This window comes from Pelodiscus sinensis, chromosome 2 (genome assembly GCF_049634645.1).
Source record: "Pelodiscus sinensis isolate JC-2024 chromosome 2, ASM4963464v1, whole genome shotgun sequence".
Classification (NCBI taxonomy): Eukaryota; Metazoa; Chordata; order Testudines; family Trionychidae; genus Pelodiscus; species Pelodiscus sinensis.
The window spans coordinates 214,154,667-214,170,841 of record NC_134712.1 but is presented as its reverse complement, the minus strand read 5'-3'; the positions used below and the strand labels follow the sequence as shown (position 1 = coordinate 214,170,841).

At 40.5% G+C, this 16,175-nt stretch overlaps 1 protein-coding gene across 7 annotated transcripts in view; it reads left to right on the top strand.

Moving 5' to 3' along the window:
* AKAP9 (A-kinase anchoring protein 9) overlaps window positions 1–16,175 on the top strand; it is a 179,971-nt gene that overhangs the window by 60,950 nt on the left and 102,846 nt on the right. For 5 of the 7 annotated variants that reach the window (XM_075922392.1, XM_075922388.1, XM_075922394.1 and 2 more), the window contains 3 exons: window positions 1,636–1,833; window positions 2,978–5,416; window positions 7,487–7,700. In XM_075922392.1, the coding sequence (XP_075778507.1) occupies window positions 1,636–1,833; window positions 2,978–5,416; window positions 7,487–7,700 (2,851 nt within the window). The remainder of the gene's footprint in view (window positions 1–1,635; window positions 1,834–2,977; window positions 5,417–7,486; window positions 7,701–16,175) is intronic. The other 2 variants (XM_075922389.1, XM_075922390.1) reach the window with 2 other exon arrangements.

Below are 16,175 nucleotides of genomic sequence, written 5' to 3'. Positions count from 1 at the left end.
ACCCCAGGCGTCCCCAAGTCAGCTGCTGCTGAAACTGATCAGCAGCTGATTCCAGGAAGCCCGGGGCAGAGCAACTCTGCCTTGGGTTTCCTGTAGTCAGCGCTGGTCAGTTTCAGCAGCTGCTGACTTGGGGACGCCTGGGGCAGAGCAGCTGGGGTGCTGCTGGGTTGCTCCAGTAGCGCCGCTCCTCGGCGCTACTGGACCAACCCAGCAGCACCCCAGCTGTTCTGCCCCAGGCGTCCTGATTCAGCCGCTGCTGAAACTGACCAACAGCGGCTGAATCAGGACGCCTGGGGCAGAGCAGCTGGGGTGCTGCCAGGTTGGTCCAGTAGCGCCCAGAGCGGCGCTGTGGGACCAACTGGCAGCGCCCCAGCTGCTCTATCACAGGCGTCCGGAGAAAAGCCTGGTCTGCTGGGGGAGGGGGGGGGGCTGTTGAATGCTCAGAAGTAACTTTCACAAGCTTTGAGCATGGCATTGTGAATCTACAGTATTTCACATACTGATTTCTGACAATTAACAATTGCAGGAATAAGGCATATTATCACTTCAGAGTGACTTCCTAATATTACTGCTGCCCTGTGCTAGTTGTCCATGAAACATATTATGAGATATGCCCGTGAATGAACCATAGATATATGGATTTAGGCAGCAGGATGCAGTGGTATTAATTTTACACAGAGAAGAGGCACATTATGCCTACTCATCACTTTCATATACCAGCTAACTGGTTGCAATGCAGAATTACAGTACTCCCGCCATATAATCAGTATTTCACACCTACCTCTACAACACAATTCACTTCTAAATCTTCTCTGCATCCCCCTGAGTGAAGGGGCAGAGATTACCAGGAGGGAACCTTAATCTGCAAATCTTTCAGGTCTTCCTTTCTCCTATAAGCACAAGGTCTACCAGCAGAAACCTGGATCTCATTTATCAGGGGGAGCTGGTTCTTTTAACCTTTATCTGTTCTGGTTACATGTTGTGACAGATTAAACTGTCTTTCTTTTCCTAATATTAAGATTTAAAGTCTATTTCATACTTAGTCATATTACAGCTGTGACTCCATGATGCTGTGAAAAAAGTGGGAAAAACCACTAGAAATAGGAAATTTGATCCAATAGAAAAAATTCCCTCATGATCAGTGGCATCTGAAGCATCCGAAAAAACACATCTCCTACACTACAACTAAGGGGTGAAAGGGAGGACAGGGTAGCTAACAGGAACAAGAGGCTATTGAGAAGCCCAGGAGAGAGTATAAATGTGGGGTGAGGGCACACAAGCCAATTAGCTAGCCAGATCATCCATTCCCAGCCAATGGAAAAGCAGTCAACTTGCCACAGAAGTATTCTGACATTCCCCGTCCCTTCTGGGCCCAATGTTGCATCCCTAGCAATCATGCAAGATCTTCCCTTGATGAGCGTGGGGGGAAGAAGCAGCAGTGTAATACTGAGCATGAAAAATAATTTGCCAGCTACTCTAACACAATGAACATCATTACACTGCAACTAAAAAAGAAGATAATGTCACGAACAAATTTCAAGTCCTTCTCTGCATACGTATAAATTGGAGCAAGTGGGAGGATTGCTGGTCTAGGAAACTCTGACCTGCGTATGTTTTTTTTTTTCTGTGTGGAAGCTACAGGCAAGTGAAGCCTTAAGAAATACCAGCCATAGTAGTACAGCTGCAGATTTACTGCAAGCCAAACAACAGATCCTTATACATCAGCAACAGCTAGAAGAACAAGAATATCTATTGAAGAATTACAAAAAAAAGAATGAAGAATTTGAAGCACAAATTACACTTCTGCAAGACAGACTCACAGTCTATGAAATGGTAGGTTTCTTACTAGATGAATAAGTTTTCTATTGATTTTGATGTTGTTTTCCTGATTATATTTCATTTGAAGTTAATTATAAAATATAAAACCAAATATGTGTGTGCAACTCCTTACTACAGGAGGTGTAAATATTAGCTTCCTATTTTCATTTTATAGAGAGAATGTGTTGTCTCTTTAAGACAGACTGTTACTTGGATTTGTATATTGCATGCAGAGTTTAGAAGTAAGTACTAGCTGAATTGTCTAGGTCTTGTTTTTAGACTCTAGGAAAAATTTCCAAATAAACTTACAATTACAACAGAAATACTTGTAACAAGTGAATGAGAAAGGTAGAATTAGCATATTTATGTTAAACATCTATGACTTTGAAAGAAAATACAAAAAAAAAATTATTTGAACAACTCTTTTGTCATAAACAGGAAGTACTTTTATGCTTTATGATATATTTTTTGTGTTTGTGTAATGTCCTTCATGGAAATCATCTCAGATCATCTACAAAATTCAATTCCCTTTAAAGGATCTCCAACCAAAATCTCTTGAGTGTTCTAAAAACATTTGTAATCCATCGATTACAAGAGTGCATATTTGGCTTATTGATGTACATGTTGTATTCAATGTCATTTTCAAATGGCATAGTGTTTACAGTATGAAAATTAATGTACCTTTGATGCAGTCTGATACGATGTCCACTATAGTCCATGGAAAAACGTCCCATTGCCTTCAGTGGCTGGTGAATCAGTCCCAACAAGTGATACGCAAAATGTTAAATGTAACTGTCAGATCTTCCCCCCGTATTTTAAATTTCATTCTTGTGAATATTTTCCTTTATAACCTTTAATTTCTGAAGAAATGTAGTTTGCATAGGAAACTAAAGAATTGCTTTCAGCTAAACCAAACACTTTTGAAATGTAAGTGTAGCACGCCAAAACATGAAATGATTTTGAAACATAATTTATTCCTAATGCAGAGAAAATTATTAAAAATGAATAGCATATGTTTTAAATCTAACTTTAAAAATAATTAGAGTGTGACATGATGCTTTTAAAGAAGCAATTTTAAGTGTAATATTCAAAGTTTTAAAACATTCAGATATTGAGATGACAAATGTTAAAGTGTGGTCTGTTTTTGTTTTTTTTAAAGGCAAAATACGGAGAAGATTCTAATAGAAAACTACAAGAGAAAGAATCACTAATAGGAGAGCTGAAAGCAAAAATAACAAAAGAAGAAAAAAATGCATTTCAGATGAAGGAAAAATTATCAGATGCCAATAAATCACTCCAGGAATTAAAAGAACATGTTGTACAAACAAATCAAGAAGCAAATAATCTGAGACTAGAACTGGCCAACTGCAAACAAAAAGAAAGACAATGTTCTGATGAAATCAAACAGTTAATGGGCACCGTGGAAGAATTACAGAAGCGATACCATAAAGACAGCCAATTTGAAACTGATGTCGTACAAAGAATGGAATTAGAAACACAAAGGAAACTGGCACAACTTCAGGCAGAATTAGATGAACTATATGGTCAGCAGATTGTACAAATGAAGCAAGAGTTGACTAAGCAGCATGCGTTAAAAATTGAAGAACTTCTTGCCCAGCAGAAAATAGAGCTGGAGAAAAATTTAAATCCCTGTTCACATGATAATATTAATGAAGACCAGGTACATTTAATGAATATTGCAATTAATGAATTGACTGTGAAACTGCAAGATGCTAATTATCAGAAGGAAAAAATAAAGCAAGATTTGTCACAACAACTGGAAGAAATTTCAGCAGACAAGTCTCGCCAACAAACACAAATTGAAGATCTTTTTCAAGAATTGACCTTTGCAAGCGAGCAGATTCAGAGAGCCAAAAAAACTATAGTGGACAAAGAATGCCAATTAAATGAAGCCAATAAATACCAGGTTATTATTGAAGATCTGAAAGCTCAGCTTGCTTCTGCATTTGAGCTCAGGAAAGAGTTAGAATTAAAACATGAGGCAGAAGTCACAAATTATAAAATAAAACTTGAAATGCTAGAAAGAGAGAAGGATGAAGTTCTGGACAGGATGGCTGAATCTCAAGAAGCTGAATTAGAGAGACTGAGGACACAGCTTCTCTTTAGTCATGAAGAGGAACTGTCCAAACTTAGAGAAGACTTACAACGAGAGCACAGAACAAGCATTGAAAACCTTAAAGATAACTTGGCCACACACCATAAACAGCTATTAGAAGGGGTACAGAATGAAATGAGTCAAAAGATAGAAGCCATGCAATTTGAAAAGGACAGTTTAATAACGAAGCAAAGTCAGCTGATATTAGAGATTTCAAAGTTGAAAGATTTTCAGCAATCTGTTGTAAATTCTAAATCGGAAGAAATGACTCTTCAAATACAGGAACTCCAAAAGGAGATTGATGTACTTAGGCAAGAAGAAAAAGAAAAGGGTACATTTGAACAAGAAGTTCAAGAGTTGCAACTTAAAACTGAATTGTTGGAGAAACAATTGAAAGAGAAAGAAGATAGCCTTCAAAAAAAATGTACAACGCTTGAGACACAAAATAACATTCTTAAAGATGAAAATAGAGCTCTAGAGGAGAAATTAAAACACATTTCAGTAAATTCAGAAAACAAATTGATTTTCACAGGCCATGTTAGTTCCAAGTCAGAAGATCTTGACATGCAAAAAAGAATAGAAAAGCTAACGGCTGAAAACAAGCAGCTTATAAAACAAGACATTGAACTCAAAGCAGAAATTGAAAGGCAAAGGAATATTTTTTCATTTGCTGAGAAAAAATTTGAAGCTAGCTATCAAGAGCTGCAGAAAGAATATGCTTGTCTTCTAAAGGCAAAAGGTGATTTAGAAGAGAGCAAAAACAAAGAGGAAGCTGAATATAAAACCAAGCTGAAAGCTCTAACTGAAGAACTTCAACATTTACAAAGCTATAAACAAGACCTATTAAAAACTAAAAGTACAGTCCTTGAAGGCTCTAAAGAAGACAAAATATGCAGAGCAGACACTTTTGAAATAGGAGAAGTTATTGAGAAAGATACTACAGAACTTATGGAAAAGCTTGAGGTAGCCCAGCGTGAGAAAGTGGAATTGTCCTTGAGACTTTCAGATCTTTCTGAACAATTAAAGTTAAAACATGGTGAAATTTGTCTGTTAAGTGAAGAAGTTAAATCTTTAAAACAAGAGAAAGACCAAGTTCTAGCAAAATGTAAAGAACTAGAACTCATCAGCCACAATCAGCCAAAAAATGTTAACATTTTTGAACAGAAGATAAAACATTCCAAAGAAAAAGCTCAAACAGATGCTATCCCAGTTTCTGAAACTAAAAATCTAATATTTGGTCCCAGCAGTGAACTTAATGAGAAAATAAAAGTAAGAGAAGATAATCTGAGTTTGTGTAAAGATGCAGATCATCTTGTAACAGAGAAGGAAATTCAGCAAAAGTTGAATCCAGAGCAGCAATCACTATTGAATCATTTGCACCAGATGACTGACAAAGTAGCAGGAGAAACTTCGCTACTAGCCATTACACAGCATGAAAATGGTCAGCTTCAACAACAGCTGGATATATTAAAATCTGAACAGGTATGTTCATAGAAACCTATATAGTAAAGGAAGTTACTAGGAGAACATCTGTACAAAATAGTGAAAGTTAGTGTTTATCTTAAATGTGATTTTTGTTTCTGGGTTGTTGTTTGTTATAGATATGTTGATTAGTGGTTAAGAGGGGCGGTCATAGGAGTGATCTGTTTCATAGCTGTATGTTCAAGAATTGTTGTGTGTGTGAAGGGGTTCCTTTTTACTAGAAGTATGAATTATTCAAAAATATTAAGTGTAGTGAAAACATAAAAAAAAACCCTTAAATTAAACTTTCAGTTTTGGTAAATTATTTTCTATCAGTTAAAATATTATGAAGAAAAACCTAATAATTGTATTATGTCTTCAATACAGTTGTAACATCCTATCTTATTCAAAGAAAATAAAAGTTCTAATGATTCTAGATTTGTGTTGGAGAGGTCAGGTCAAAGTTGATTATTTTTTCCAAGACACTTCTACCTTGTTTTCCCGTTCTCCAGTATAACCACTCTTACTAAAAATAGGAAGGAATGCAGGCAATCCACTGTACTTTCTCACTGCTTATGTTCACTAAACTTAACAAACAAAATGTAGAACCTTTAACAACTACCACTACATTAATGTTTTCTAAATTTATTTTTTCTGGATGAGAAATGGAGACATGGAAGGTGAATAAAGTCTCAGAAGATATTAAAATCAAGTCAGTTGGGCCTCCACCTAACATCCGTTTCTACAGATGCAGTTATGTCTGCATTTTTGCGTGCTTGGTGAATTGCAGATATAAATACAAATAGTTATATCTCTGCTAACTTGTGGGTGCAAACAGATAGTTATACAGAGACAAGCATCTTAATTCTACAGACAATGATAAAATAAATATTGTAGAAAATACCCATAGTTAGATATTTCATAGACTCCAATACCTTAGACTTTGTCCTGTACCAGGCTTTTTTAGATTGTCACATGTATTTCTTGTCAGTTTTAAAACAATCTACATAGCTGCCATTAGCAAAGTAGATATCAGATTTGACGTCCTGAATTGACATATGTGTCTCACATTAGCCAAAGACATGGATCATAGAATACAACACTAAATTTAGTACACTGTGTGCTAATGTAGAAAAAATAGAGAAGAAAAATAAAATGAGGCTTGAAGTAACAAGAGAAATAACTAAGGTGTCAACATTTACAAAATATAATTTGATATGTAAATGATAAACAGGGCTCTGACTATCTCATTGTCTTGAGAATTGATGCCATTTCTTTGTTGCCTTTCCAATCAAGCACACAGCTTGATCTGCTATTCGCATCCTTTGTGAAGGGATAGTGTGACTAAGAATTCAGCTCTTTAATCCACTCAAGGAATAAATTTGGGACTGTGCTTCCACTCCAAACTTCTCTCCAGATTACCTGAATTGACTTGTTATTCCTCTGAAAATTTTCTTGAAAACTGTCATGCCACTGAATTTAAGAAAATATAGTTTGTAAGTATGCTGTCCATTACTGATTTAAAAGTCTCGGGGTGCCCATGTTAGTCTATAACTTTAAAAACAACTTTAAAAAAATTAGTAGTGCAGTTGCACCTTAGAGACTAACAAAAATATATGTCTAGTATCATGAGATTTCATGGGCAAAACCCACTTCTTCAGATGAAATGATCTTGAGACCATCAAGATCAGCTCATCTGAAGAAGTGGGTTTTGCCCATGAGGTTTTGTCTCAAGATCATCTCACCTGAAGAAATGGGTTTTTCTCACAAAAGTTCATGATACTAGACATATTTTTGTTAGTCTCTAAAATACCACAGGACTACACATTACTGATTTATTAAAGCAAAAATATGCAGATTTATTTTAAACTTAGGAAATCTCTTAATTATTCTACAGATTTGGTTTATGACTGTAAATAACAACTAAATTATAGTTAACAAATATTTAAATATTAATATCATGTTAAGGTGTCATGTAGGGATGCTTAAAAATATTGTCTAAATTTAGCAGATGTAATAAAATACAGAAAGTTGGGGCTTTCTTCCTTCCTTATTTTTAACTCTTTTTATTATGCGTATTTCTATTCAAAGGCTGATTTACGGCTACAGATGGAGGCCCAGCGTATTTGTCTCTCTCTGGTTTATTCAGCTCATGTGGACCAGGTCCGTGAGTACTTGAAAGCTGAAAAAGAGAATGCACTCTGCAGCCTTAAAGAGGAGCTCATCTGCAGACATGCACAAGAGATGAATGAGCTTAAGAAAATGCATCAACAGGAGCTCGAGACCTTGAAAGGTCAACAATCTGGTATATTGTTGAAAATGATAGACGTTCTCTTTGTAAAAATATTTATTTAAAAGAGAGCACGTGAGCAGAAAAGTTGGAGAAAAAAAATTTTTAGTTGCCTAACAAAATAGTGTCTTCCATCAAATATTTCCTTTTTTTATATTTAAATGTTCTAACTCAAATTATTGTAAAGTTTAAAGAAGCCCATTATATAGTACATACTATAGATTACTATTCAACATAATTTTTAAAAGACTAACATAAGTCACCACTTTTATTATTGATTTTTGTGATTTTTGAATACCAACTAATTGTATTGATAGTTTTCTATTTTATTTTATTTTATTTTATTTTATTTTATTTTATTTTATTTTATTTTATTTTATTTTATTTTTTTTGCTATTTTTCTTAGGGTAATAATTTTAGAGGATTACATTCAAAATGTTTAGATTAGTATCCTGTATTATAATCATATCAGTTAAATGCAGTAACACACTACCTTTGTTTTGTCTGTCTGTCATTTCCCTTCTTGAATCCCTCCACTGGTTCCTCATCCACTCTTCAAGCTTTTTTATCACTGCTTCCAAAACTCTGCAAAACTCTGACCCTCACTTCTTATCTGAGTGTGTTCCACTTCATGTTGCTCTCTCTTCCCATGGCTTCTCCACTCTCCATTGACAGCTCATTTGTTAATCACTTCTGTGCCTTCTCACATGTTTCCCCCTGTATGTTATGAACTTCCTGAACTTAATGATATTCTGAGTCATATTTAAGTCCCTTTTAAGGATCCATTTCTGCCATGCTGACTAAATTTAGTTGACATGTATATTAAGACAACATTATGTGATGTTCTCTGAATAATGTGCTTATGCATGTTCCTGTTCAGGTAAGCATGTGTCCCAGGCACCTTTGGAGACTTGGTAGCAGTGCCTATTTGATCTGCACATGCACCCTTACTATCCCCATGCCCCATCTGGAGGATATATAGGGAAGTATTGATGAACTGCCCTCATTTCCTTCTCAGTTGCATGGGCCTGAGACAGAGTGCCTAGTGAGGCTGCTTCTGTTCAGAGGAGAAGCCAGGATGCAAACAGGCTTGAGAAACATACATATTTCTTGGTATGACCTATCTTGGGTATCTCCTCCCTTCTCTTCTGGACCCCCTCAGTGGCCATACTGATATCCCTGTGCTGCTTATCAATAGCAGTTTTCCAGAGCATCCAGCAGCCCCCATGCTGACCATCAAAAGTAAACATTTCCTGTCCCTCCCATTCCTTTGCTTCATTCTCTGCTGCAGGAGGAATCCTTTGAATATCATGAGAAAATTACTGACGATCAGATAAATATCTCATCCTCCTCTCCTGATGAGGCAGTCAGTTCTCTATGCCTCCAATCAAACATGAATAACTTGAATAAATTATAAGACCCCATACTGACACATCATATATCCTCGGAAGAAATACAGGAGATCCAGTATAGACTCTTGGCCCTCCTACAAACTGCTTCCTCCATCCAGGTAGCCATGCTTATAAATAAGACTTCATTTCCACTGTCCAAGATGATTTGGCAAAGTTTGGCCACCATACCTCCAACTTGTAAGAGGGCAGATAAAAATTATGTCCCTGGTAGAAGCTCAGAATTTCTGTTCACACACTTTTTATTTGTGGGTGGGGAATGAGCATAATAGGCCACAGAATGGCAGAATCATGGACCAAAGATGTTTTGGGTTGTAAGAGTTATTCATTTACCCCCACAAATTCAGGATTGCCAACTACCACTGGCTTGTTGCAAAATACAACCACATAAATTATTCAAATTCAAATAATTGCTTTATTGAACATTTGCCTAAAGAACACAAAGAGCAACTCAGTCTGCCATTGCTTAAAGCAGTGGTCCCCAACGTGGCGCCCGCCGGGGCATTTATGTGCGCCCCCGGACGCACGGCACGTGAGCGTCCCCGCCCCCCAGACGCGCGGCACGTGAGTGGCCCGGCCCCCTGGACGCTCGGCACGTGAGCAGCCCCGCCCCCGGACGTGCGGCACATGAGCGGCCCCGCCCCCGGGCACCCAGCGTCCCCGAAAGGTTGGGGACCACTGGCTTAAAGGTTGGGGACCAGTCAGCTTATGCAAAGAGCTTCTTTTCAGGCTTCTCTTGATGCAGCTGATACCAGCAGCCCACCCCTCTCTACAGCAGTTGTCATATGACATGCCTCTTGGCTATAATCATTAGGAACCTCTAGGCTATCCAGTGAAACCCTGCATGAATCCTTGCATTCCTGAAAGGATTTAAGAACTTTTCTCTACTCACTAAGGATTTATGCACTTGCAAATAATAGGAGATTCAGCAGGTCACACACAGCTCAAAAATCTCACTTTCCAATTTACTATAGACCTTCTGAATGTTTCACGAAAAACTTAGGATCTAGAAGGGAAAAACATCAGCAACCATGACTATCACAAGCCTAGTCATCTTTGTCAATTAAGGATTAATTCTGATACTCTACTTTCATTGAGGGCCATGAAAAATCCCATTATCTGGATCTACAGCTGCATCATACTGTCTTTCCCTTCCCTGCTCTCATCTTTTTGAGATCATTCATATTTTTTTACCTCATTGGAACAGATTACTTGTGTCAGATGGTTTTGGTGGTAATAACACTGGGCTCATGACTATTCATCTGCTGTTTCCTTGTCTTTTTTCAGAGACATCTCATGAACGTCTGCTGGGACAGGAAGTCCTGTACCTACTTTTGCACAAGCTTCAAGCTCCTGGGGCTCATAACCAAAACTCTTTTTAAAAAAATACTCAGCTTACACCTCCCTCTAAGGAAGTATATGCTATAATTTGAAAACTGCGTAGAGTCTCTCCAAGATTATTTGTCTCTTATGTGGACAGAATTAAAAGGGCTGCTGTTTCAACCTAGAGACTGTTCAAGTGGCTTTCCAGCTGGACACTTGCCTGTTAAGAAGCTGCTAAGATTCAGCTCCCTCCTAGGCCCATTCCACTAGATTGCAGTCTACTTCCATTGTCTTGTTTTTAACTGCACACATTGCAGAAATCTGCAGATCTGCCACAGGATCTTTGGCTCTCATTTTCTCTAAAATCTATACCCTAATACTCCCTCTAGGGCAGACACTGCCTTTGCTACTGCTTTCTACAAACAGCCTCACACTGGGCTCTTCAGTAACCATCTTCTTTAAGGACTACAGCTCAGGAATCACTTATAGTGGTTAAAGTGATTCGGCACGCCCATAGAGACATTACTTAAAGAAGGTTCATACTTGTATAATAATTGGAGACCTTTTAATTTTTTGTCCTGTGGGGCTACACTACTGCACTCCTTCCCTTCTTTTTTGGAATCTTCTTTCCATTAGACTTGTTATAGAGAAGGAATTGAGGTTAGTTCATCTGACACCTCCCTTAGTAAGGGGCATGAGGATAGCAAGGGTGCATGTGTGAACCAAATGGAAACTAATACCAAAAGTCTTTCATTGTGGGCTCATGGGGCATATGCATACCTGAAGTGGGCCACCTAGGGACTAGAGATGTGAAAGGTTAACCAGATGTGAAAGGTTAACCCCTAACTGGGTAATGCTTACTGGTTCCAAGTAACTGGTAACTGGTTGGGCGCTGGAGCAGCTCCCTGCCTTTGGCAGGCAAGTTGCTTCTCCAGCCCTGAAGGGGGGCCTCCGTGGACAGGGACTGCTCTCATCCAGAGCAGCTCCTGTCCACAGGGAGCCTGGACCCACCTCAGACAGTAGCTGCTGGGGGGGCTGGGAGACAAAAGGGCCAGGGCCAGCCCCAGGCTCAACCCCAATCCCAGTATGGGGCAGGGAGATAGCAGCCAGCCCTAACGGGCTGCTGTTGCTGGGCTAAAGCAGTCCCTAGTCCAGATCCCACTTAGTTAACTGGTTAAACATAATCATAGAATACGAGGACTGGAAGGGACCTTGACAGGTCATCGAGTCCAGTCCCCTGCCCTCATGGCAGGACCCAGTACTGTCTAGACCATCCCTGATAGACATTTATCTAACCTACTCTTAAATATCTCCAGAGATGGAGATTCCACAACCTCCCTGGGCAATTTATTCCCGTGTTTGACCACCCTGACAGTTAGGAACTTTTTCCTAATGTCCAACCTAAACCTCCCTTGCTGCAGTTTAAGCCCACTGCTTCTTGTTCTTCCTGGCCTCTGAGGATAGAACAAGATTTCTCTCTCCTTCTTGTGACACCCTTTTAGATACCTGAAAACTGCTATCATGTCCCCTCTCAATCTTCTCATTTCCAAACAAGCCCAATTCTTTTAGTCTTCCTTCATAGGTCATGTTCTCTAGACCTTTAATCATTCTTGTTGCTCTTCTCTGGATCTTCTCCAATTTCTCCACATCTTTCTTGAAATGTGGTGCCCAGAACTGGACACAATACTCCAATTGAGGCCTAATAAGCGCAGAGTAGAGCAGAAGAATAACTTCTCGTGTCTTGCTTACAACAAACCTGTTAATGCATCCTAGAATCATGTTTGCTTTTTTTGAAACAGCGTCACACTGTTGACTCATAATTAGCCCACTATAACCCCTAGATCCCTTTCTGTCGTACTCCTTCCTAGACAGTCGCTTCCCATTCTGTATGTGTGAAACTGATTGTTCCTTCCAAAGTGGAGCACTTTGCATTTGTCCTTATTAAACTTCATCCTGTTTACTTCAGAACATTTCTTTAATTTGTCCAGATCATTTTGAATTATGACCCTATCCTCCAAAGCGGTTGCAACCCCTCCAAGCTTGGTATCATCTGCAAACTTAATAAGCATACTCTCTATGCCGATATCTAAATCGTTGATGGAGATATTGAACAGAACCAGTCCCAAAACAGACTCCTGCGGAACCCCACTTGGTTGACCTTATATTTAACCAGTTAACTGATTAACCAATTATTTTACATCTAAGCTAGGAACAAATACCTAGAAGAACTGATGCTAATCTACAAAATTAGTAGCATCTCCTTTCCAGGTTGGATTGATTTAAAACAAGGCAATTTAAGTCACACACAAAAAAATGTTTAAATCAAGTTTCCCACTGATACTACATATTTCTTCAAACAATTGTGCAAATCTGATCACTAACATTTGTTAATTTACAGCTCTGTACAGAATTTTACAATATCTAGAAGGGTATATTTTGTGCAATTTTTTTACATAACATGATTTTTATTAATTTAGGAAATAGTGCATAATACTCATTACCTGTGTCAAGCTGCAGATGCAGCACCAGTACATTGGCAATGATAAGAACTAAATTATACACAGAAACACACTAGCTCTTATATTTCATTAAACTATATCTTAAATGTTATATAAATGTTTCACATTTGCAATTGCAGCAGTCTCCAGAGTTGCTGGCTGACTGCTGTCCTTAAACGCTTTTTTCAAATTTTTCAAATTTTATTAACTTTAACAGATTAGTCCTCACAACACTCAGGCTATGTCTAAACAGCACTGCTATTTTGGAATAAGGTATTCCACAAGAGATATTCCAAAATAGCTTATTTAGAAATAGCGCATCTACACACAAAATGCGTTTCGAAATAGCGCTTTCACACTGTTTGGATGCTGAATTACATTTAAGGCCACCCGGAACCAGTGCAGGCAGGGCATCAGGTCAGTAGTTACCTTGTGTGGCTGCTGCTTGAGGCTATCTGAGGCGTGTGTTTAGAGGGACCCCCCGGACAGCTGTTTCTGAGGTTTCCCTGCTTGTTTGCCTACCTCTCTGAGGGACAGCAAAGCACTTTCTCTTCTTGCTCTAGTTGCCCTGACTCAGAATCATAGAATCATAGAACCATAGAGCTGGAAGAGACCTCAGAAGGTCATCAAGTCCAGCCTCCTGCTCTACGCAGGACCAATCCCAACTAAATCAACCCGGCCAGGGCTTTGTCAAGCCGAGACTTAAACACTTCTAGGGATGGAGACTCCACTACTTCCTTAGATAACCCGTTCCAGTGCTTCACTACCCTCCTAGTGAAATAGTTTTTCCTAATATCCAACCTGGACCTCTCTCACCACAACTTGAGACCATTGCTCCTTGTTCTGCCATCTGTCACTACTGAGAACAGCCTCTCTTCATCCTCTTTGGAACCTCCCTTCAGGAAGTTGAAGGCTGCTATCAAATCCCCCCTCACTCTTTACTTCTGCAGACTAAACAGACCCAAATCCCTCAGCCTCTCCTCATAAGTCATATGCTCCAGCCCCCTAATCATTTTGGTTGCCCTCCACAGCACTCTCTGCTATGGAGAAAGAGCTCCCTCCTGGCAGTCTTCAGCTCTTGGAGCTTTTGCTGCAAGTCATGCAGCACTTTCTTCTTTGAGTGGTTGCTCATGTCCTTTCGAATCAGGTGTGTGCACCGGGTGCACCTTGTCTCTGGAGCGTTTTCCCTAGCAGTACCTGTAGCACTGGCAGGGCGCCCCCTGGAGTGGTGCCGCAATAGCAGAGCATAAGTACCCTTGCCAGCGCTCCCCTCCTCAGTTCCTTCTTACCGCCCGTTGGAGCATGTCTCTCTCTCAGAGTAGTTAATGGTTTCCGTTTCTCTTAGTGTTAGTGTTTGTAAATAGTTATAAATAGTTTTAATTAGTTAGATAGTTAGCGAGTTCTTTGTTTTCCTTCTCCCCTTTGGGGGTGAGGAATGCCAGGGCCGCAAGGCTTTAAGGCTTGCGCAGTATGCGCTAAGTTCATGCCTAAGGGAGACCCTCACGATAGCTGCTTAAAGTGTTAAATACTTAGCCTGTAAAATCTGCAGGTTGTTCAAGCCCCGCACGAAGAGAGTGGAAGGAGGGGGGTAGTGAAAACCTTGGAGGAAGGAACTGGAAGGCGGAGGAGAGGTTCAGGGCTTGATCTGGGAGTGGCGCCGGCCTCTGTGGATCCCACCGCTGTGGGAACAGGGGCCTTGGCATCCACAAGGCAGTGGAGAGGGTGTGGAGGGAGAAGTGGGAGGGGGAAAGGGAATGGGAGGAGGAGAGAGAGCTCGAGAGGGAGAAGACAGCATGATGTGCACATCACTGCACAGGGAATGGCCCTCTGCAAGCAGCTCCCGCCAGCTCTTCCACTGTAGCTGCAGGTCCTCCTCCACCCAGTTGTCGATGGTCCTGTTCAGGGCTCGCAATGCTGCCAGGTGCTGTTGCTGGTATTCATCCATTGGATGTTCACTACTGCGGATGACTCAGCTGCAGGGAGATGTCCCAGGTGGTATGGGCCACCCTCCACTCACAACTGGTCCGGCTTTGGAGAACAAAGAAAGATGGTCAGTCATCCCAGGGAACACATGCCTAAAGCCCAGCCCCCGCCTCTGCAAGCTGAGAGCAACAGTTCTCAGTGCTGTCGCAGCCGATGTGCTTGGAGCCAGACCATGTGCACTATGGCCAGTGGCCCCGATGTCCCGGGGCTGTGGGCTGCCCTAAGGCTGTGGCCATGCCCATGTGTAGAAGTGATCAGTGTGTGTGGGGGAGAGAGAATGTCGCCTGCCTCCTTCTAGAGGTGGCTTGTGGAGGGAGGGGGCTTGTGGAGGGAGGGTGTCCCACTCTGGGGTCAGGAGCATGGCAGGTCTCTCCAGATACCCTGTGGCCAATAGCCCAAGGTTCATGTGTCGCAGCCTTCTGGGGCCACGTGTCGAGGAGCGGCATGGCACATGCTCCCAAATGCACAGGTTGCTGCGTGATCTGTGGCGATCAAGGGCCACGCATGGAGCACCTAGTTCTCCCCCTCCCCCATCCCCTGCATGATGGGAAGATGATGGCACTCACACAATGTTCTTTCCCCAGCCTCGTACAATGCCTGGGAGATGTCCTCGGGTCTCCTGGAACAGCTCTGTGGTCAGGCTGGCTTCATCCAGGTCCTGGACACTCGCATTGTTATTTCAAAACAACGTTTGTTATCTCAAAATAACGGTGCAGTGTAGATGCACCCCTAGTTAACTTATTAGACAAGCCATAAGGATTTGCTAAGCTAAACTTTTTTTTTAACATCCAACATAGCAAACAGCTTAGGAATTTACTTCTTAAATCATATTTATATTAAAAGGCATAGAGAGAGTCTTGTAGAATGTTGCATTACAAAGTTGATCCACATTGATCTTCAGCCGTATCCATATCTTCAGCCACATCATTTTCTCCCAATAAGCAATTTTCCTTTTGACTGTTCATTCTTACAAGTAGGCCCTCAAAATGTATTCTTGCACTTACACTTGACGGATTTTCCTTTTTTACCCAGGGAATTAATTTCTTCAAAATATTCTCAGATGGGGTCTCTTACACCCAAAAGCCATGACAGTTTTTCTGTGGCAAAAGTGCGGGGGAATATAGGAAGCAGTGTCTGTGCTGAATAATGTCTTCCCTTTTTCTTCCACTCCACTCCGCTTTTCCTTTCTATGCTGACTCCATCGTTTCCTATATATTGTCTTTCTGTCTACTAGACAATGTCTTAACCAACTCCTCTGCCATGCTTAGCCCAGGCCC